General features: G+C 38.0%; 4 protein-coding genes across 13 annotated transcripts in view; 2 read left to right on the top strand and 2 right to left on the bottom strand.

Annotated features, from left to right (window-relative positions):
• The first annotated feature begins 11 nt into the window (after positions 1 to 11).
• On the top strand, positions 12 to 3,737 carry psma6a (proteasome 20S subunit alpha 6a). Its single transcript, XM_043262187.1, has 7 exons — positions 12 to 176; positions 724 to 818; positions 923 to 1,004; positions 1,137 to 1,292; positions 2,493 to 2,671; positions 2,755 to 2,849; positions 3,531 to 3,737. Exons 1-7 carry the CDS (start codon positions 101 to 103, stop codon positions 3,586 to 3,588), a joined length of 741 nt encoding a protein of 246 aa, XP_043118122.1. The 5' UTR covers positions 12 to 100; the 3' UTR covers positions 3,589 to 3,737.
• Positions 3,738 to 5,339: 1,602 nt separating this feature from the next.
• nfkbiab (nuclear factor of kappa light polypeptide gene enhancer in B-cells inhibitor, alpha b) lies at positions 5,340 to 11,127 on the bottom strand. The gene is made up of 7 exons (XM_043263385.1): positions 11,011 to 11,127; positions 7,524 to 7,777; positions 6,705 to 6,810; positions 6,412 to 6,619; positions 6,225 to 6,313; positions 5,857 to 6,126; positions 5,340 to 5,763 (listed from the first exon to the last, which is right to left on the bottom strand). The coding sequence occupies exons 1-7, from the start codon at positions 11,110 to 11,112 to the stop codon at positions 5,728 to 5,730; spliced, it is 1,065 nt and encodes a 354-aa protein (XP_043119320.1). The 5' UTR covers positions 11,113 to 11,127; the 3' UTR covers positions 5,340 to 5,727.
• Positions 11,128 to 14,594: 3,467 nt separating this feature from the next.
• LOC122361639 (insulinoma-associated protein 2) lies at positions 14,595 to 16,443 on the top strand. Its single transcript, XM_043262461.1, has one exon. It carries the CDS (start codon positions 14,677 to 14,679, stop codon positions 16,210 to 16,212), a length of 1,536 nt encoding a protein of 511 aa, XP_043118396.1. The 5' UTR covers positions 14,595 to 14,676; the 3' UTR covers positions 16,213 to 16,443.
• Positions 16,444 to 17,386: 943 nt separating this feature from the next.
• Positions 17,387 to 22,691, bottom strand: part of ralgapa1 (Ral GTPase activating protein catalytic subunit alpha 1) — a 60,075-nt gene continuing 54,770 nt past the window's right edge. For 5 of the 10 annotated variants that reach the window (XM_043263816.1, XM_043263821.1, XM_043263819.1 and 2 more), the window contains 3 exons: positions 22,497 to 22,621; positions 19,782 to 19,896; positions 17,387 to 19,244 (listed from right to left, as the gene is read on the bottom strand). In XM_043263816.1, coding sequence (XP_043119751.1) covers positions 19,157 to 19,244; positions 19,782 to 19,896; positions 22,497 to 22,621 — 328 coding nt within the window. In that variant the 3' untranslated portion in view covers positions 17,387 to 19,156. Of the gene's footprint in view, positions 19,245 to 19,781; positions 19,897 to 21,440; positions 21,472 to 22,496; positions 22,622 to 22,691 lie in introns of all 10 variants that reach the window. The other 5 variants (XM_043263818.1, XM_043263825.1, XM_043263823.1 and 2 more) reach the window with 2 other exon arrangements.

Here is a 22,691-nt window from a genome sequence, read left to right as displayed (position 1 = left end):
ATGAACGCTGGAGCCGATGTTATCATTTCCGGTGTACGGCAGAGCTGTGTGGTTAGATCTGTTTACAAACTTCAATATTAAACAGTAAATCCTTTGCATTATGTCCCGAGGCTCGAGCGCGGGGTTTGATCGACATATCACCATCTTTTCTCCTGAGGGGAGACTCTATCAAGTCGGTGCGTATCGATGAAAGCGTGTCTTTATTAAATCGAAAGAATAAATGCCCAGTCATTTTGCACCAGGACCATTCTGCACTTTTTCTTGCTCAGGTTTAATAGCTTATGGCGGCATTAAACATCAGTTTGAAAAAGCATGAGCGGAATATTAAGCTAAAATTAATTAGCCTTTTGTCACACTACATTTATTCTCGCGCGTTTCCGTTTTAAGTTACTTGACAGATCCATCTGAAGTCGTTGTTTATAACAGTGTGGATTAAAGCACTTTAGGTTTCATGTTTACAATTATGAATGTTATACATGCGTAGATTGATTCATTTTTGTTCACGTTTCACTTGAGCAGCTTATCGAATCTTTTACATGTTACCATATTTTATAAATCATCTTCATTCAGATGGTCTGTATTGCACGTATATTTATGCAATTACACGATTGTAACATTTTACATATTATCTTTTTACATTTATTCAACACCAATAACGAAACACTTGTGCATTTCATGAACAATTGATGATCATAGTCAGCATGTTTCTTTTATTTTCCACAGAATATGCATTCAAGGCCATTAATCAGGGAGGCCTAACATCAGTAGCGGTCAGAGGGAAAGACTGTGCAGTTGTTATTACTCAAAGGAAAGTTCCAGTGAGTTTGTTTTCTCTATTCGTAAGCCACTCTTGTTAAATATAAACTGCAAACTATGCAAAAAAAGTGCGTACTCTTACGAAGCTTTCCTCTTCATCACCCAGGATAAGCTTCTCGATGCATCCACCGTCACTCATTTATTCAGAATAACGGAAAACATTGGCTGCGTGATGTCCGGCATGACAGGTAAACTCATCTCGGCAACTCTCCAGCTTAAGTGAATCTTTAGGACGTCTCCTTTTGCTCTGTTCTGTGGTGAAATGTAAAACTGTGTGTTATTTTGCACCGCAGCGTGATGTATTATGTTTCTCTGAGAAGCTGACAGCAGGTCGCAGGTGCAGAGGGCGCGATATGAAGCTGCTAACTGGAAGTATAAATACGGCTATGAGATCCCGGTAGACATGCTGTGTAAACGCATTGCGGACATCTCACAGGTGTACACGCAGAACGCAGAGATGAGGCCACTGGGCTGCTGTAAGTATACCGTCTGATTCAGGACGGTATGAATATGTATTTGTATAGGTTTACACAATATACAGCTACACGGACATAAACAGGAAAATAACTTGCTAGTTTTTTCAATTGAATGAGTTTCAGCTCAGAGCAGCTATACGGAAGACAATAGTGTTATAATTTAGCTCAATTTTGGTAAATAACCATGTCATGGTTTAGCTATAAGCAGTATTTTTATTTATTATTTATTCATTTTTTTAGCGAGTGTTGATTCAGTTTAGTACTATGAGTGTTTGATTCGGCTAAAAACCAGCTCTGCAGTAGACGGTGCCATTTTTTCAGCTCGGTATAGGTCAAAGTTGATTCGTTTTAGTTTAATAGCAGTTTTAAGGTTTCAAAGTTCATCCAGTTACGCAGCATATACCGCAGATCTGCAGCATGCAACAGTAAATATAAGTGTTGCACAGTTGAGACATGCAGTTATCACCTTAAATATACACTTTTGCTGCATTAAGCCTAATCTAATGTGTGTAAAACTAAAACTTAATAGCCCAATGAAATACCGAGCCTAGAAATAGATAGCATCTAATATTAAAATTTGCACGCTGCTATTTGCATTCCATTACATAGCATTTACATACATTTATTTACATACATCCTGTATGACAACCACCAAAGCATACTTGATAAACAGTAAAAAAAAAAAAAAAAAAAAAAAAATCCCCTCTTGGTGCCATCTGTTAGCAGTACTAGGCTAGATCTTTCACACTACATAAAGTACCGTTCAGATGTTTGGGGGTCGGTAAGAAATAAGTCATTTAGTTAAGTTAGGATGCATTAAATTGATCAAAAGTAAAGACATTAGGTATGTGAAAAAATATTTATTTCACATAAATGTTCTTTGATCTTTCTATTCATCACAGAATTCAAAAAAATATCAAGCAGCATTAATAATAAGATGTGCTTCTTGAGAACTAGTTAATATTTAATATTGAGTCTAAATCCTTGCATTGTATTTTCTGGTTGCATATGCAACAAAAATGAGTGAAATCCGTGTGTTTTAGGGATGCAGAAATGCGCACATTATAATAATGCGTAACTAATAGGGAAAGACGTAGTAGGTCGTTTTCTACATGTCAGAATAGGAATGTTATTGGTATACGTGTATGTAGCTTCCACGTAAAGACATGCTTGTCGGTATTGTGTGTTGTAATCGGTCAGGTATGATTGTGGTTGGCGTGGATGAGGAGCTGGGGCCGCAGGTGTATAAATGCGATCCTGCAGGTTACTACTGCGGCTTCAAGGCCACTGCTGCAGGAGTCAAGCAAACAGAAGCCACCAGCTTCCTGGAGAAAAAAGTGAAGAAGAAATTGGATTGGACCTTTGATCAAACAGTAGAGGTATGATACGTTCACCCCAAATGGAATTGATACCCTTGTGGTTGTGGTTGTAACCTTCTTTTGTGCACTTTTTATCCACGCAGACTGCTATAAGCTGCCTGTCCACCGTTCTGGCCATCGACTTCAAGCCTTCGGAGCTGGAGGTCGGGGTTGTTACCACAGAGGAGCCCAAGTTCAGGTTTGTTTGTACATTTCAAAGAGAACAGGATGTAATATTTGCATATCATTATATAGCATTTACATATGTCCTGTATGTCAACCACCAAACCATTCTCTATAAACGGAGAAAAATTCCCACTGGGCACTCGCAGTTACTAGTTAAACCAGGCTGCCACTTTCATACTGTCTACATACAGTACAGGTTCAACTTTTAGGGTCGGTAAGAATTTGTTATTCGGAAATTTTTAAGTAAGGGCAAATTAAATAGATTATAAATGAGTTTATCATTTCATCATATATAAAAAAAATGTCTCCTAATGTTTTTTTTATTCATCAAAGAATGCTGGAAATTTTGTAAAAAAAAATTTTTAAATAATGTTAAGCTGCACAGATGTTTTTTTTAAATATTTATAATAACAAAATGTTTCCATATGCACCGAATCTATACGTTTATGAGGATCATGGAAGACGTGATGATGCTGAAAATTCAGCTTTTTTAAATTACATTTTAAAATATATTCAGATGCATTTTAAAAATGGCAGCACTGATGATCATAAGAAACTTTCTCAAATACATTCAAAAATCTGTGCTACAGGTCACCTTATATATATATATATATATATATATATATATATATATATATATATATATATATATATATATATATATAATTTTTTTTTTTTTTTTTTTTTTTTTCAGAATTTTGTCAGAGTCTGAGATCGACACCCACCTCATGGCCCTTACTGAACGGGATTGAGAAGATCTGCACGAGTCTTGCCCTGTGACAAAAAACAAAAAAAAGTCTGAGAATTACAATCATGTCATCAATATTCAGGTCAACTGATGTTTTTGCTGTTTATGTAGCTTTTTCTTGCAACAGTACAATAAAAAATAATGTTTTGGAAAGCAGTGTGTGTTTCCTTTTTCTTTGTTCTTTTTTTTTTCTTTTTTTAAGCAAGTCATATTTAAAATGCATATTTAAAAAAACTGATTTATGTAAGTGTAACTTTTTACAAATTACTTAAGAAATTGGTCAGTCTTCAATATTAGTTTATTCTTTTTAATTTAATATTATTACTATTCTTTTAACAAACTGTCTTTCATTGTTTTTAATATCTTTGTATATGTATATATATATATATATATATATATATATATATATATATATATATATATATATATATATATATATATATTTTAAAAATTTTAATTAAAAATATGTTAACTTGAACTTATGAGTCAACGCATGATTTTGCAGATTGCCTACTTTCGGGAGGTAATGTGCTGCTGCCTGAATTAAGTTTCCTGTTTTTTACAATAGATTTCATTTGGCTATCAGTATTTATCAGTAATTTCTTTTCAATCGAAAGGAAGGGTCTCACAGTCTCCTCCATTTATGGGAAGCGGCGTTACGTCAAGTTCTCACAATCTCTTAAAGTTGTAAATAGCATTTCCTAAACTCTCACTTAAGAATCCCCTCCAGACATAGCATTTGCATAGCTGTAGTGTTGCAGCACTTCATAGAGACGGCAAAAAAAAGCCGGATTTTCCAGGTGCCGGCCTGCTGTCATTTCTCGGATCTAGCTGAATCATAAGAGTATTCTCCTGCAGTCACAGGAGCTATCAAGGGCCCTACGTGTCCTAATCCGGCTCCTCAGGTCTCAGAAAGCGAGCGCTATGACTACATCATTTGCATGGAACTTTTCAAGAGGTGTCTCAGGGACCGAAGACGCACAACGCTATCTCAAAATCAAAAAGGCATGCACTCCGGATTCACGTTCGGAAATAAGCAGGGTTAAGATGAAGGTGGAGTCCCTGCAGAGATCTCAGGTTTGTATTCAAATCAAGAAAACCACACACACTTCTTGACTCTCCTTTACAGTAAAGAGCAAGACGAAAGCAGAGTGTGACAATGAGTTGAACTGCGTGACTCGTGAATATGAAAGTTTGAGGAAATTTTCAAGAGGTTTCACTTCGCTTTGTTGGTTTAAATGTGATTTTTAAGTTGCCAACAATAGGAACATCTGAACCGTGCTAATGAAGGATGTGGAAGAATTCAAGTTCGGTGTTAACATAAGCTCGGGATCAGAGTTGTCAACAGTGTCCAGATAGCGTGCTAAACAGACACTACACCCTTTTCCAAGAACATCAGTGTTGGAGGACACTTTCTAGGAATGTAATCTCAAAAAGTTCCCTGTGGGTAAGCTGTTGACTAATCTAGCATCCTGAAAAAAATTAAAAAAAATTATACAAAAAGCAGCATTGTGCAATTCCGCAACGTTCCTTGTTTTGGGAATTCAGGAAGTCGGGGAACTTTCAGCGTTGCCAATTTAGTCTGAATGGCCCTTCCTGCTCAGGAAATTCCAGTGAACTCAGCTGACGGAAAACAGCGTGCAAGTTCTGCAGTTACAAACGCTTCTTCTCGGTGACATAAAAGGATGTTTAACTTCCTCGTTTCTCTTGTAGGAACCGACCGTTCTCATGCATTTCCAAGGAAAGGACACAAAGTCAAGTTGAAGGTTTTAATTTAAAATGTTATATCTTTTCGCAAAACAATACAGGTTTCAATCTTTTTATATATACACATGTACATGTTAATATAAAAATAGATCTGTCTATATAAACAATATATTACATCACAGTACGACAGAAACACAGCCGTTCATTTCAGCTGACAGTACAGTCCATCATCGAGAGCCAACGGTGCGCTTCAGTCGGCCTCTCTCCAGTGTTGCTCTAATACACCCTTCATTTCCGGGCCTCCGTTTACATCTGTCTTGTACTTGCGCCGCCAATGAGCCGTGAGCCACCTGAGACCCCGCGCGCTCCACTGCGGACTCGTTCCTGGACACCTTGAGCGAGAACATCAATCTTTCTCCGTTCACCAGAAGCCCTTCTACACTTGCCCCATCATTTTAATATCATCATAGATCTGTGAAACGAGAAAAGAATGACATTAGGACATCGCATTAACGTGTTTATTATTTGAAGAGAATCAAATGACCACCAGGAAAGGAATGCTTACATCTTCATCATCAGATGTACATTGGTCTTCATAATCCTCATCGCTATCTTCTGACTCACTATCTGGAAGTTCCCTTAGGTGTGGCGCCGTGAGCTCATACAGGACTTTTTGGATGTCTGTGTTGGCCCGGCCATAGGTCAGGTGATAAGGCGTGTGACCGCCATACGTGAAGCTGTGAACATCAGCGCCTTTGGTGATTAAAAGTTTAACAAGCTCAAAGTTCTGGAGGTCGACTGCCAAGTGGAGAGCCGTTCGTCCGTTACACCGCTCCTAAAGACAAGTACGAGTATTTTCAGCCATTCGGTTTCGCAATGCGGTTAAGATACAAACAACAAATAAAAACATATTTTTGGAATTATTTCTTTTACCTGTGCGTTAATATCTGCACCGAGCTGGATGAGGCTTTCTAACAGCGACAGGTAGCCCTGGTTGGCGACCACGTGTATGCATTTCTGACCTGGACGGTGAAATGACATTCAAATCAGTTCAAAAATGTCCAAATGAGAGCCAGAGATGATGATCGCAAGCAAAGGCACATGGAAAACACCATCTCACCGTTGTAGTTTGGTGTCTGGAGGATGGCTGGGAGTTGCTGCCGACAGCCCTGCGTTAGGAGGCTGAAGCAGGCCAGAGAACCTTTTCTGCAGGCGATATGGAGGGCCGTATTTCCACGGTCATCCACCAAAGAAGCATCACAGCCGGCTTTCAGTAACTGCTCCACTATAAGAGGCTGCTCTGTGACCACGGCCAAATGCAAAGCGGTCTGAAATAAGAGGAGAGCGGTTTAGTATGGGTTAAATAGTCATTGTTATTATATGCACATGTTTGTAAAACTAATCTTGATGTACCTGTCTCTGGTTGTTTTGTTTGTTGAGGAAGGGGTCACCATAGGACAAATTAATCATTTTTATTGCAGCCTCTGCGGCCTCGTGAATGACGGCAATATGTAGATACCTTTAAAAAAAAGAAAGCAATGACATAGTTATGCAACTGTGAAACGTTTTTATTTATAAAACCACTTTTTTTTTTTTTTGGTGTGCAGAGAACTGTATTTTTCCTAGTAGGGGCATGCGCAGCTCTCGCGCGTCTGGCTGTCTGGCGCGCAGCCCGGGACTTTCCGAGCTCGCGAGGCCCCGCCCACATTGACGCCGGGGCCAGAGCCCGGCAGGAGCCCCGCCCACATTGACGCGGCGCCAGAGAACAGTCCGTACTGCTGCGGCGTTTCTGTTTACATAAAGCCCATTATGACCGTAGGGTGCCTGGCGCATGCGCACTACGGTTTGTGAATGGAATGAGCAGGACTTTAAATGCGCTCAAGAACAATCATAACCCCAGGTGCAATAAGTACTTTTAAAACAAATATATAAATAAAAGAATAAACGTATTAATTATATTGCGCTCTTCAGAAACTAAAAGTTATTTTAGCCTGTTGTGATTACAATGACTATGCAACCGTGCCGAAGAACAATTATACATTTTAACGACTTTTTGCATCGCTTTAATAACTAGCTAAGAAGCAACAACGGGGTCTAAACAGTTCTCCGCAACCTAAAAGTTGGGTTTCATGCATTGTATTTCGTGCGCGACACTTTGAAATGTCAAATGCACGTAAACGCTTTGCATGAGCTGCATTAATATCGTTTTAAAGAAAACCTCCGCGCACTTACGTGTCTCCGTCTTCGGTGAACTCTTTCTTCCAGGGCTCGTCCCCGGCCACTTTCAACCGCTCGAAAGCAGACTCCACGTACGAGCAATCGTCCTCTTTAAGCGAGTCCAAACCGCTGTCTAAACGGTCGTCGTTGTTCGCAAGCATTTTCCCAGATTTGGGTCCGCGGCCATCCTCATTATAATCCATTTGGTTGGTGTTGGTGCTTCGGTAGAGCTCCATGTTTGTGTCGGAAGTCTGAGTAGCTCTTGTGGACTGTGTGAGAGAGTTTAAGCAGCGTTAAAAGACACCGAGCAAAAAGGGGGGCGGGGCTTGAGTCGAGGGTGGGGATTTCCAGTGTGATTGACGTTTTTTTTTTTAGGGAATTAACTGAGACAGGAGTTTGGGGGAAATTTTCTCTGCTTCATTAAACATACTATCAGATCAGTAATACTAAAAGCCCGTCTTTTTCCAGTTGCAAAACATCCCACAATCCAGCTGGGGCCTAAACGCATTGTGATGCGTGCTAAATATTTTCTTTTCTGACACACAAAGTGCACTTTGGTGGTTTGCAAAAAATCCTGTGTTCAAACATCTCAGAATTTTTGCTGAAAGGTATTGAATCATGCATATAGATTTCAGATGGTTTACATAATTCTGATATTGCATAACTTGGTGCAAAATGTGTATAAAATCATAAAATATTTTGAATTATATAAAAACTATTATAAATATCTAATTATAATTCTAAAATCATTATTTAAAAAATTATACTAGTATAGTATATTATTACTAACAATTGTAAAATTATATTATATTTTGTCATTTTTTATTTATTTAGCTAAAAGATATCAAGTGAATATAAATTGCAATAAAACACTGCATTAAATATGATGGCATGTAAAATGTATAATTTTATGAATTCAATAATTTAGTATAAAATTTTACATTCTAATGATAAACTATATTGCTGAAGTATACAATAATTCTTCTTAAATCTTAAATCATTGTACTCATTTAGTGATTTTTAGTTTTTGAATAATTTCATTTTTAAATATATATACATGGATTTCAGTTTAGAATTCTGATTTTGCGATACGTGAACAAAAGTAAACAATCCCTAAAATATGATGGCACATATAGGCCTATTCCATAATACGTTTCATACAAAAGTGTCCAAAAGTGGGATCGACATTTTGTACATGGAAATATAAAAAAAAAAATTCTAAAAAAAATTATATCATAGTCCAGTTCAGGAAGTCAAAGTGGGTTTGGCTTTTTCTTTTATTTGTATTTATATATATATATATATATATATATATATATATATATATATATATATATATATATATATATATATATATATATATATAATTAAAAAAAAGAAAAACATTTAGATTTTTTACATTTAAATTTTAAATTTTAATTTATTAATATATATATATATAGTTAATTATGGTAAAGTCCAGGAAATAGACAGTATGGTGCCAGCATAGTAGTGCTTCCTCATAATGTGGAGATTGGGAAACTCCTCTGTGTGTCTTTCTGCCGTGAGCATTTGCCCACAAAGGCATTTACACAAAGGAAGCGTCGTCTTTTGCTCAAGATGCGTATGTACAGTCCAAGACAGCCTGTGCTCAAACACAACTACCGTAGTAACAGTAACCAAGTGCAGTAAACCCCGAGGGCAGAGGGTGCTCCACTAAAACGCAGGAGCACAACAAAAAGAGAACTTTTTTGCTATTGTGAGCCTGACCCAGAACTCGTCTCCGATACAATCTAACCGATTCATGTGAAATAAGATGATCATGAGTGGAAATGTAGAAAAAGCGACCTACAAATCACAACAATGCAATGCAGTGCTACCAGGAAGTCAAAAAACACTTAACCTGATCGAATAGGGGAAACTCTGGAAATGTTCCTTTCCTGTATCATGTGATCTGAGCGGATAGGACGTCCTGTCCAGTTCTCGATTCAAGGCTGTGTGATCAGCATGTCCGCGAGCGGGGGGGATATTTGGTGGGAGACACTTTTGCTGAGGCAGTTCTGACAGCAGCGTGAACACACACGCGCACACACACTTCCTCTGAGATCACATCTGTAAACATCAGGAACAAGACCATCCGTCACATTTAAACGTGATCACTGACTCATCTCATACTGGACGTGTAGCATTGTTGCCATGTGAAAAAACACAAAAGCATATCTGGATGCGATGCTGATGAATCATTGGGTTTTCGTCTAACATGTGACCAAATTTTAATATAATCTTTCGATTATATGAAAAGCGACTTACAATCCAATAATGTCCTTGTAATAGCGATCACGTGGCTTCAGAAAGCTCGAAACGTTCAGATTTTATGGTGCGTTTTTGATAACTTGATGGCGTCACTCAGCGTTCACTTTCATTTCCGTTGAAAGAGCCGTGGGGATATTATGCCAAGTCTAACGTTTTCTCGCATGGAAGCCATATGGACTTCCTTGGAACAGGATGATAGTGAAGAAATCGCTTGTTTATTTTTTAATTAATTATTCCTGTAAATTGTATTTGTTATTAATTGTCGCACTTTTGTTTTTATGCAGTACTGCAATATTTAATATAGACTAAATACAAACCTATTGTGCAATTAAAGCATACATATACATATATATACACATATATATGCTTTAATATATATATATATATATATATATATATATATATATATATATATATATATGCGCTTTAATATATATATATATGCGCTTTAATATATATATATATATATATATATATATATATATATATATATATATATATATATATTAAAACGCAATAAATTATTCTTTTTCAATTTTTAGTATATATTTTAAGAAAAATTGGAGAGTGCACTTTTTAAATACTTTATTTAGCAAAAATTGATCAAAAGTGAAAATGTTACAATTAATGCATATTAATAATAACGCTCTTCTTTTGAATCTCCCATTTACCAAAATGTATCAGTTTCCATGAATATTTTAAGCAGCTTAAAACATTTATCTATTCACTATCATTTTAGTAATACGACGCCTTAAACCCAGTTATATAATATATTCAGATAGTTATTGTAACAGGGGCTTTTCACTGCATCACCAATACTACATTATGCCCTTACTGTATTTTGGATCAAATAAATGCGGCCTTTGTGACCACGAGAGACTTTTGAAAGGCAATGCAGGTAAATGCATGTAAATAATTGGAGAACTCATTAAACAAGTCACCTTTCCCAGTAGCTCGTCAGGCTAAAACAAATGCTATATTTTCACCGGGGTAAAAACAATGTAATTTTACATGAAACTAGCTCACATGAAAGGGCATGTTCTGACACAGCACCTGCTGACTCACACTGAAGGTTTAGATGTGAAGTGAAGGACGTGTGACCCACCCTCTCCAAACACCGCTGGAATTTCCAATTTCTTCCAGACTCCTCTCACATGCGCATCAGACATGAAGCACGCTTTTTAATCGGGGTAAATCGCTAAACATTTACCTCCAGGTTTCCCTTCGCCTCTCCGTCAGCAGACGTGCTGTTTAAAGTCCCGGAGGAGTGAAAGGGAATTCTGTCTCTGCGCAGGACTTTTAAAGAAGTCATCAACAGCTTCCCCGGTTTCAAGCAGAGGACGCTTTCTTTACGCAGAGGGGAATCCTGAAGCTCGGCCCGTGAATCGCATTGATTAAACGCACCGATCTCACCTGAAAGGGAGCGGCGGACCTGCAGGTTACGTAATGGTTATGAGTAGTTTTATAACCTTTATGCGGGACACCGTCCTGCCAGCGCATTCCCTGCATACTTCGCTTACAGGTTTCCCTCTCACGCAAACGTCGCCCGGACGAAGCAGGTGGTATTTCCCTTTTCTCGTCAAGCCAGACGATTCAGTTCTTCAAACAATAAAGCGTTTTTATGCAAATTGCATTCGCTCATTTAGCAGGTGCCTTCATCCATTCGCACACACGGAAATCTGAATTTTTATTTTATTTATTTGTTTATTTATTTTTGCAAAATAGCAGCATAACAAACTATTTCTGGCGCACACGTCTGCCAATGTAACAGCAGAAAAAAAAAATCTGCTCCTGACCGCCCTCTAGCGGACAAACCTGTTCCTGCAACACATTCACAGAAAGCAGTGACCACGCAGGTTTTTTTAGCTTCTTCAAACCTAGACCCGCTTTTATTTATGTGTTTATTGAATGTTCCGCGTTGTTTAAATGCTTAGGTCCAGTTTGTCTACTTATTTATTTTAATCTATCTATCTATCTATCTATCTATCTATCTATCTATCTATCTATCTATCTATCTATCTATCTATCTCTCTATATATCTATCTATCTATCTTCAATACTTCTTCTACACTATTTATTTAAAAGAAAGAAAATTGCAAAGAAAGAAAAAAGGAAAAAAGGACAGTAAAATAATGAAAGCGAGAAGCAAAAGAATGAAAGAGGGAGAGAGAGTGAATGAATAAAAGAAGGAAAGGTCTTGCCATTAAAAAAATAAAAAAATAAAGCCACTCCATCAGATGTTTATCTTAACTAATAAGGTTAAAGAAATAACTTAAAAATAACACTTTTTTTATTCTTTTTTTTTATTTATTTTTTATTCATATTTTTTAGAACACATTTTATTCTGTCAAGCAGTTTTTGCAGAAATTTAAGAGTGACACTGATACAGCTTGTTCTTTCTGTGAATTTTCTTCTGAAACTGTGACTCATTTCTTTTGACTCATGTCCTTTTGTTTAGTCTTTCTGGAATAGGGTTAATGCCCTCATTTTCCTTATGTTATAAAAATATTATTTTTGGGTTTTATTTTAAAGAATTTGCTTATTTTTTATTTACGTGCTGCCTTTAATAAACTTTCATTATATAATAATTAAAATTATATATATATATATATATATATATATATATATATATATATATATATATATATATATATATATATATCGTATTGTCCTGATATGTCTGTTTTGCTTTGTAATATTTGTTGTTTATCATTGCAATTAAAAAATAAAAATAAAAAGATAAATAAAGCGCAATTACTCAAATATTCCACAAGATGGCGACAGATTGTAATAAACAGTAGTTTCGAGCGCGCGAGCGGTTCACACATAAATCACACGCAGTCATTAACAGCCATCACCTTTGAATGATTTAGATGTGTATCCATTTGCATGTGCAATTAAAATAATGCTTATATATTATAAAAATAATTCGACGTTTAAGAATCCAATTAGCCAATTAATGCAAAAGGTTTAGTTCAAATGGATTTTAAAGCACTTATAGCCTACTGCACTAAATAAAAACGTCTGTCTTTGTTTTCGTTAAAGTGATTGATGCGGTCTGTGCAATTAATTATTTTAAAGAAATGCATTAATGAAGTTTAAATATACTATTATATTAAAATGTATATTAAATAGATAGATAGATAGACAGACAGACAGACAGACAGACAGACAGACAGACAGATAGACAGATAGACAGATAGATAGATAGATAGATAGATAGATATTTTTCAGTTCGGGTTTTTCAGTTTAATTGATGTGACGTCCATGTGACAGTTTTAAGCTAATGCACCAAAACTGTGTTAGTGATAAATACAACACGAGCCCTAATTAAAGATGATTAAACATTAATTATTCAACAATCTGTCTGTATAAAGCTGCCAGAGTCTGATGCTGGAGCTGATCGTTTCCTGCAGAGAGAAATTAAGAGCCAACCAGCACGATCTATCTATCAATCAGACAATTATGCTACTACATTTTAATCAGCAAGGTCTTTTTAAGCACCGCGTAAATGATCGTCCCCTCAAACAAACCGTCCCGGCGTTTTCTCACGCTCGCTCGCGTCCAGACGAGTGTCCCGGGAGGCGAGTCCGGCTCAGGATAATGGGACGGTAACAGGTTTGTGGCTTCGGCATCCATCCGCCCCCTGCTCCAGAGAATAAAGAGCCGCGTCTGTTATCAGCGTCCACAGCTTCTGCAGGCTATCAGCAGCCTGACTGACCCCGAACACCCTCAACATGAGAAAAGCAGCGGCGCGGATTCCCAGCGTTCACTGCGCGACGAACCGTTCTTGCACTGTGACACCGAGACAGATTAATCGCGCTCTTGCCATGAAGCGTGTTGAATTTAACGGTTACTGTATGTGAACATTTCCCTTAAAAAAAGAGAGAATACGAACACGTCAAATTAAATCGGGGGAATTAAATCATTAGCATATAAGGGCACTTGAATAACCTAAGCTTCTGATTATGAATAACTGAAATTTGCTTCCCTGTCACCCAAGGCAAAATACAATATTATTAGGAATAATACTATTGTTATCATTTTATTAAAAAATTGAATGAAAATAAAAACAAAAGGCATAGGCATATCTGCATATATCTATCTATATATATATATATAAAAAAGCTTTATCATTGTGCATTCCAATTAATCTCAAACTGCAGTTATTGTTTTTTTGACTAGGTTAAAAACAGCTAACAAAAAAAAACAAAAAAAAAAAAAAATATATATATATATATATATATATATATATATATATATATATATATATATATATATATATATATATTTTTTTTTATATATGTATATATATATATATATATATATATATATATATATATATATATATATATATATATATATATATATATATATATATATATGCACACGCACACACACACACACAGAGGTTATTAATATTACGATTACAATAATTATAAAAGTAATATTACTTTGTCTCTAGACAGGGTAGCCTAATAATTCCCTCTAAATAGAAGTTATTTCTATTCCTCTGTACAGTCATACAGTCATATATTCTTCATGTTCAGTGTCGGTGGACTGATCTCGCGTTACTGAACAGGAAACCGTAAAACATGTGAAGGTTAAAGAGCCCATCGATCCCTTGAGACCTTTGAGATAACAATCTGCTGCCCATTAGAAATGAATCCGTAACTGGAACAGCTTATTAGCGCTCGCCCCGCCCCCTCTTCGTTTGAATGTCAGCACTGATTGGGCACAAGCGCGGCACTGACAGTGACCTCACACAGAACCCGAAGGCGACCCAAAGGATAAAACGCGCGCGCGGGGCGCACCACGGCGACAGTATCCAGCCCGCATCTTCTCCTCAGCAGTTTCATCTGGACTTCGGGTGAAGATGCCACGAGGATTTTTAGTGAAACGGAGTAAACGTTCCTCATCTGCATCCTACAAGGTGCGAGCGCAAGAAGAAAAAGAGCCGCGCAAAGAGGACCTGCCTAGCCAAACTTCAAATGCGAGTGTGTCTGATGTGCTGGAACCTATTACAGAATCATGGATAAGTGATGTGAGCACTAAACATCTTCTGGAGGACTCTGGAGGGCTTGCTGGAGAGAGCGTCGATTACGCTCAGAGCTACTTCAGCCACCCGGAGCAGAGCGCGTCATCTCCGCGCAACAGCACCGACTCCTACAGCCCGATCAAACCCATCAGCACGGAGCTTTTGGACAGGTGTCTCAGCTCGCCAGCCATGGCCGAGTCGTTCCCACTGGCCACCCCGGTGTCTTCAATCGAGCGTCTGCTAATGAACCACTCTGACATGAAGTTTGGCACACCGGTCCCCTCATCGGTGCCCACCTACCCTGCCTTTCACCAGTGCGTAAAACGCGCGTTCATGGACTCGGAGCGCAAGAGCAAACCACCCAAAAAGCCTAAAGTCATCAGAAAGCTTAATTTCGAAGACGAAGTCACCACCTCACCGGTCCTCGGGCTTAAAATCAAAAAAGAAAGCCCCGAGTCAAAACTAGTACCGCAAAGCGGTAGAAAAAAACCGCTGGGCGAGTTCATCTGCCAGCTCTGTAAGGAAGAATACCCTGATCCGTTTTCTCTAGCCCAGCACAAATGCTCCAGAATCGTCCGGGTTGAGTACCGCTGTCCGGAGTGCGACAAAGTTTTCAGCTGTCCTGCCAACCTCGCGTCCCATCGGAGATGGCACAAACCTCGCAACCTGAGCACCGGAGACGCCAAGAAGTCTCCTCTGGAGGCGCGCAACCACGAGAAGTCCTCAGTGGAGGGGAAGGAGAACGCCAGCAAGCTGAGACTGAACAATCAGCACCAGCTGAGTCCGGACAGCTCTCAACAGCACAGATCAGCACCGGACAGCAACATGATGCACAGGGGATCCCAAGACCCTCCTCTGGACCAAAGGTTCCCGTCCTCGGAGAAATGCTTTGAGATGCGCATCGGCCCCGCGGACAGCTCGAGGTTGTTCGATCACTGCCCCGAGGAGCCCGACAGATCCGGCACCCCCTACCTGCCCTCGCCCGGTCCGGAAGAAGTGTTTGAGTGTCACTACTGCAGCAAGAAGTTCCGCAGGCAAGCCTACCTGAGGAAACACCTGGCCGCGCACGAGACGATCAAAGCGTCCTCATACGCGCACATCGAAAGCGGACAGATCACTTTCCCGTGTCACCTGTGCGGAGCGCACTTTCCCTCCGCGGAGATCAGGGACAAGCACCGACTCTGGCACGCGGTCAGAGACGACTTGCTCCTCAGACCCGATCTGAGCCCCGGAGAACAGCAGATATTCTCATGCAAACACTGTCCCTCCACGTTCTTCAGTTCTCCGGGTCTGACCAGACACATCAACAAGACTCATCCCACAGAGAACAGACAGGTGATGCTCTTACAGATGGCCGTCAGGCCGGGATGCTGATCTCACCAACACTTCAGATTGCGTCGAACGACTTAATATTAATAATAACTCAAGTCAAGTGTCTTTATGTGGGAATTTCGAACTTGCCGGTTTTCTTTGTCGACAGCAGAAATAGTTTATGTAACATTTGATAATCATGGGTATCACTTTATAACTTCCATTAGTACATGAAGTTATCAACAGACATTATATACAGGGTTCCTTCACTTTTGAACACAAATTTTCCAGTTGCTTCTGCACGTATATATATATATATATATATATATATATATATATATATATATATATATATATATATATATATATATATATTGTTAATTAAATCAAGAGATGACAATTATATTATAGAAATTTTATTGCTCAAAAAATTTGAATTACAAAAATAATAAAACGTTTTTCTTGCCAATTAAATTTATCCAAAGTGAGAAAAGCAAGAAATGCAGAAATTCTATGGCTTTTTTTTGACATTATAAAAGTTTTAATGTTTACAACTTTTCCTCAATTCTTTGTGAACCCTGTATACAACTATATGCTCACACACGTTCAAACTTATTATAATCTCTTTCAAGTTGGCATCACATCAATATAAATTATTACTGAAGGTTATAAACTGTTACTCATTAAAGGTACTTAATGTTTCATTTAATTCATGTTTATAGCAGGAAAACACCAAATCTATTAGGCGTGAGACTAGAGGCTCACAGCCGGTTTTTCTGTAATGTCTTTACAATATGGGCAAAGCGAATTAATATATTTTGTGTCTCATTGTAAAAGTAGCTCCCACGGAAAGCTTACATAGTCTCGATCGTCTTAGAAGGTGCTTTGATTTCTAGATCATAAATAAAGGTACTGTACATTTCATTATATTTTAATTGACAACAATAGCTGCAAAAAAATTTATTTATATCATAACTGCCAGGAAATGCCATAGCATACATCAAGACTATTAGAGGCCTACATGTAACGAACCACAAGTGTCATATTTATATTTTCATATGTAATCATTTTCAGCTGTTACGGGGGATACAAAGAGGTCAATAAACTGAACGGTCTTCAAATATCCTTTTAAATGTAGCTTACGTGTTATTCGCAACAAATACACTGGAGCCGCTGCTTAAAACCTAAAAACAGAAATCAGTTCAAAAAATTAAAAAATAAACTGCACAGGTTTTGCTATGTTGTAAGAATACTTTTATTCTTATGTGTAGTTGCACATCCACTCTCCTTCGACATCCGATACAAATGTATAGAGATACTAGCATATGACAATATTGTGGATCTGTGCGTGTGCTTGTGTGTTGTGCAGCTGTTATATCAACACATGCAGTTAGTACTGGAATCATGCAGCATTTGGTCAGTAGTAACATACACAAAATCTACCCATGAGGATGTTTTTTTTTTTTTTTTTTTCTTTTGAAATTACGCACAGGTCTCAGTTGCTTGTGTGCAGGCCTTTAATATACACGTTATAATTTCAATCCAGAAGGGTGCTGCATGATTTCGACTGCACAAATTTTTATTTTTTTTTTCTTCTGATAAATTTCTAAACGATTTCAAATTAAAAAGAAAAATAATAAAATCTGACCCTCATGAAGTCTCGCATAGCTTTCAAGAAAATATACAAACTGGATTTTATCTTAAACATGACAACAGTTATAACTTGCATCCGTAGTCTACAGGGCCAGATACCCTTATATCCCTTAAGCGTTCAAAATTAAACGGAAAAGTGCAGACCAAAGCTAGTGTCAATGATGTTTTTTGTACACTTCCACGTCTACACATAAAAAAAAAAGGCTGTTTGAATGTCTCGAAATGCGCCGTCCACTGTTGAACTAGCTCGAAAAATCCTGAAGCGGGTAATTCGGTTCAATTTGGCAACTTCGCCATCTCCCCGCAAGACCTGTTAATGTGGCAACTCATTCACACTTTCCTTAAAAATCCCATCTAAGATGAGATGAATCAAGAGCATTGCAGTCAAATGATTTATGCTGATAAACCTGCATGGGCTCGTCTCTAAGGCTGCTGTGCAACGAAACAAAACGACGGGACAGAGTCCAGCAAATATCTAGCCATACAGACAGACATTTAAGCTGAAGACTTGTTCTTTGACTTGTTCTAAGTGGCCTTTTGACTTTTTTTTTGGTTGATTTAAATACTGTTAAATATGTACACAGATCAGATACTGTTCATACACTATACACATACATTAAATATGTATATATTTTATATTTATAGATATATACACGCACAAATAACCGTTACAAATGACAAAGGGGCGGTTCGGTATAACATTAACAAGAGAAAAAAAAATCAGTAACATTCTAATGAAGAAAAAACTGAATATACAAATTGTAATAAACCGTGATCCAAAAAGAAAACCAGCAAATAAACAAATGTGAGTGTCAATGTTATATAAAAACATGTTCCACAATAGGAGTGAAAACAAACTGAAATACGTAACAGCAAGAAGTGCTTCAGTTTAAACGCGAATCTGCTCCACAAACATGTTTTCGATCGCTTTTTCCGCCATCAATTTGTCACGTCTTCTGTACAAATATAAAAAGTTGTGGTTGATACAATGGCAATCAAAAAGATAATTTTTTTTAATGATCACTGGCACTCTGAGTAGTGGGGCAGCTTCAGTGGCACCAGCTACAACAACAGCAGAGGAAGTTATTTAAGTAAAACGCAACGCGATATCCATCAGATCGACAAAAATAAACCTTTCAGTCATCTTTGATCACTCCGGCTCTGAATGGGAGGAGTCAGACAGCGTCGGGGGCGTGGCTACCGCAGGCAAGAGGGCGTGGTGTGTCTCTGACAGTGCAGTGGGCGGAGTTCTGGAGTGAGCGCGAATGGAGTGAAGTGTGTGTTTTCTCGCTCAGGTCAAGTCTTGTTGGCGGAGCCCGAGGAACGGCGGAGCTTCATGGACATCCGGCTCTTGCTAGCACGAGGTGACATTGGCGAGGCTAAGTCGCTCCCGTCTACCTGCATTGCTGGACTTTCGGCCTGATGACTCTCGAGGCATGAGCCTGTCGGGGAGGGATGGGGTGGAGGAAGAAGAAAAGACAGATCAGAACATCACGATGTCAGATCGTTCACATGCTAAACTCATCTACATTTCGAATGTGACATCTCATTACATTTAGCTTTGGTTTAGCGAATTCGAATATAAAATACATATTGGGTTGAAATGGGGGAAATATATGACTATATTAAGTCTTTTTTTGTCATCACTGTGAATTTCACTCAGATTGGAACTGGAAAAACCTCTCAGTTAGACTAATTTTGGCAAATGGTATACAAAGGCCAGAAGTAACCAAAATAAGTGTGATAACCCCTTCCTGAAAGGCGTGAGAGGTTAATGCACTAGTGCATTGTGGGTGAAGTTCACAGAGCGAAATCACAGGGGATGCTGGGACTAATCAACGCTGAGATCTGACACCTCGTCCTTCGATGAGACCAACAGGGGAGCAGTTAAAATATCGCAACACAAACTACATAGTAAAAGAGGAATAGGGAGGAAAAAAAACAAAGAAGGTACTTTGCCGTTTTCAGTTCCAGCATACCATTCACAGCTAGCGTGAAAGACCTTCCGTTTCAAGCCTTTTCCCTTTACCTTGATGAGCCCAATGTTTTCTAGTTGAGGTTTGGGAAGGAGCAGAAAAATCACAGCATTTCTCTCTTGGGGTGCAAAAATGGACAGAAGTGGCAGATAGAAAGGACAAGAGAGAGAGAGAGAGAGGGGCAGCAAAGATGCCAAGTGATGTGGAATGTAAGAGAAAGTAGAGGAAGAATACAAAAAAGACAGGAGGAAGAAAAAGAGAAGAGATACAAGATAAAGGTGTGAGCAGGCTGAGAGGGAAAACAGTAGCAGGTGCACATAAAATACAAGACAACAATTGCAAGAGCTGATCTCTCCACACGCTCATGAAGGTTTATTATTCATACACACACTCGCGCTCATTTACTCGACTTACACACACGCAACGTGAAAAGATGTCAGCATTACCACCCACTAGCAGCTAAAGTCTAAAAACGAATGCTGAGACACCAACCTCACTGAACCGATACTGCAACACCCCATCTATTACTCTCCGGTGGTTTTGAATAAGGCAAGCAAATCAGCTGCAAAAGTTTTACCTGAATCACTTCTGTAAAGCAATCGTGCTCAGCAGCAGGGTTCCGGAAGTAAAATACCATCCACATGATGCGCCATTATTTTTTCAAAAAGCCCTACATGAGTTTTGCAGCATTTGAAAAGGAGGTAATGTACACTACCATTCAAAAATGTAAGGTTGGTAATATTTGTAGTGCTCTGTCAGATCAAAAATACTACTATGAAACATTACTACAATTAAAATAACTGTTCTCTGCTATTGATATATTTTAAAAGGAGGAATAATTAAATTTATTCTGACGCAAAAATGTTTAGCATCGTTACGCCAGTCTTTAGTGAAATAATTTGTACGATGTCCTTTATGGAAAACAAAAAAAAACATACAGAACCTAAATGTTGCAGTGTAGAGTCAAATGGTCATTGCTATAAAGGCGCTTATTTAAAATGGATGTTCGCATTACAGCAAAAGTGGAGGTAGGTTTTTTTTACTGAAAAGAATGCATTGGTAAAATAGTTAAAATTATGATTTGCAGTAATTTGTGTGACATTTAGTTAATTGAACCCCTAAGAGACCATTTTCTTTTATGTCGTGATTCAATCAAGGGTTGGTATAAGAATCTTAAAAAACACTTATGGAAAAGGAAAATACTTCCGGAACAAAGGCTGCTAAAAAAACGTTGAGCTATTACCCGCATCAGAGCAGTTATACTGTACCATTCTGTTGATTTCATTCAACATTTACACAGATAGACAGACATATGTGTGATATAAAGAAGAGGATAAGGTGAGTGAAGCTGTGAGATCATGCTGGAAACACACATGAATGCTAGGAACCTAGAGAGAGGTGAAGAAGAGTGTACATGTTGGTCAGTATTAGGGATCCTGTGTGAACATGCCATGCAATGAATGCTCCAAACTTCCCATTGAACAAAAACAGTACAGAACACATGGAAAAAAAAAAAAAAAAAAAAGAAGAGAAAAGTCTAGAAAGGAATCGAACAAACAAGATGAAGCGAAAAGAGAAGGAGCTCATAACGTCGTTACAAGCCAAACAAACGCAAAAGACAATCAGGCAGCCTCAGTGTAACGGCATCTTCAGGAATCTTACCTTTAGATACACACAAGTGAAAGATTATGATCTGAAGGGGAAACATAAAATGAACAAAATAAAAATAACAAAAATTAAATGTGAATGAAAAAAAAAAGAAAAGAAAAATGATCATTTGGGTTTAGAAGGTACCAGGAGCCCGACACAAAAGCTAGAATAAAAGCTTTGGGTTTGAAAAACAAAATACTAAAAACTGAAGATTGTTTTTCAGCCCGAAAGCAAACTGTGTTGCAATGACTGAACTAAAGCACAACACCTCAATCTGTGTAAAGTCATGCATGTGAATGAAAGGCTTGGATAACGACTCTAATTGAGTGACTGGGGGAAATGATCAGTGAATTTTCTTTTCAATTAATTTTTCCGCAATTGATTTCTCAGAAATGTCTTCCACAAAAAAGGGCATAAGGCTACTTCTAGATTGCCTTAGCTTCAAGTTCAGCAGCCCTGTTCATTTTAAGGTTTGCATTCCTTAATCTCAAATAGTTGAGCTTGACACTAGCTATGCCAAGGCCATGGGTTTGCTTCCCAGAAAACCAAAGTTCAAATGTTTGAGGTCAGTAAGATTTTGTTAGGAAGAAATTGTATTGGGCAGTAATGCATTAAATTGGTTAAAAATAACTGCAAAGGCATTTATCAAATCAAATAAATGCGGTTTTCATTTATTTTCTATGTTTAGCGGTTTCTGCAACAATATTAAGCAGCGTGACTGTTACTAAAACAGATACCTCTAGTTGCTGTTTGAAATTTAATAACGTTTTACAACATTAGATTTTTTCACTTCAAATTCGACCAAATATATACTTGTTGAGCATAACACTTCCTTCCGAAAAAGTCTAATAAAATCTTATGGACCCCAAACTTTAGAACGGTTGTGTATGTATATTATCAAATGCAGTGTAAAAGCATTAGCAAAATGCATAAAAATATAAATGTAGTGACTAGAAATCAAGTGTGCATGTGATACTTTAAGCTGAATGAAATTGTGAGTTAAGGTGAACAGTGAGTGGTGCAAAATGACGGATGAATTAAGAAACAGTTCATTAAGTCCATGCCCACCTGCTTCAGAGGGAAGATGATGGAAAGGTGCAGGGCAGAAAACACGAGCTGCATAGTCCTCAAACGTTGTCGGTTCCAAGTGGTGCTGGACTATCGTCTCCAGATATCTCGCTCGCTCTTCGTAGCTGATAAACATACGAGTTAAAGTCAAACAAGATTGGCGCATCGATTTCGTAAGCGACAAAAACACATCAA

Source organism: Puntigrus tetrazona, chromosome 17 (assembly GCF_018831695.1).
Source record: "Puntigrus tetrazona isolate hp1 chromosome 17, ASM1883169v1, whole genome shotgun sequence".
NCBI lineage: Eukaryota > Metazoa > Chordata > Actinopteri > Cypriniformes > Cyprinidae > Puntigrus > Puntigrus tetrazona.
This window is presented reverse-complemented; position numbering and strand designations above follow the sequence as displayed.

Coding starts and splice junctions, on each gene's coding strand:
- psma6a (XM_043262187.1), top strand. CDS start 101: ATGTCCCGAGGCTCGAGCGCGGGGTTTGATCGACATATCACCATCTTT. Junction 819..922: donor TTACTCAAAGGAAAGTTCCA/GTGAGTTTGTTT, acceptor TTCATCACCCAG/GATAAGCTTCTCGATGCATC. Junction 1,293..2,492: donor GATGAGGCCACTGGGCTGCT/GTAAGTATACCG, acceptor GTAATCGGTCAG/GTATGATTGTGGTTGGCGTG.
- nfkbiab (XM_043263385.1), bottom strand. CDS start 11,112: ATGACTTCTTTAAAAGTCCTGCGCAGAGACAGAATTCCCTTTCACTCC. Junction 6,620..6,704: donor AACAAAACAACCAGAGACAG/GTACATCAAGAT, acceptor CTCTTATTTCAG/ACCGCTTTGCATTTGGCCGT. Junction 6,127..6,224: donor GTGCAGATATTAACGCACAG/GTAAAAGAAATA, acceptor ACTTGTCTTTAG/GAGCGGTGTAACGGACGAAC.
- LOC122361639 (XM_043262461.1), top strand. CDS start 14,677: ATGCCACGAGGATTTTTAGTGAAACGGAGTAAACGTTCCTCATCTGCA.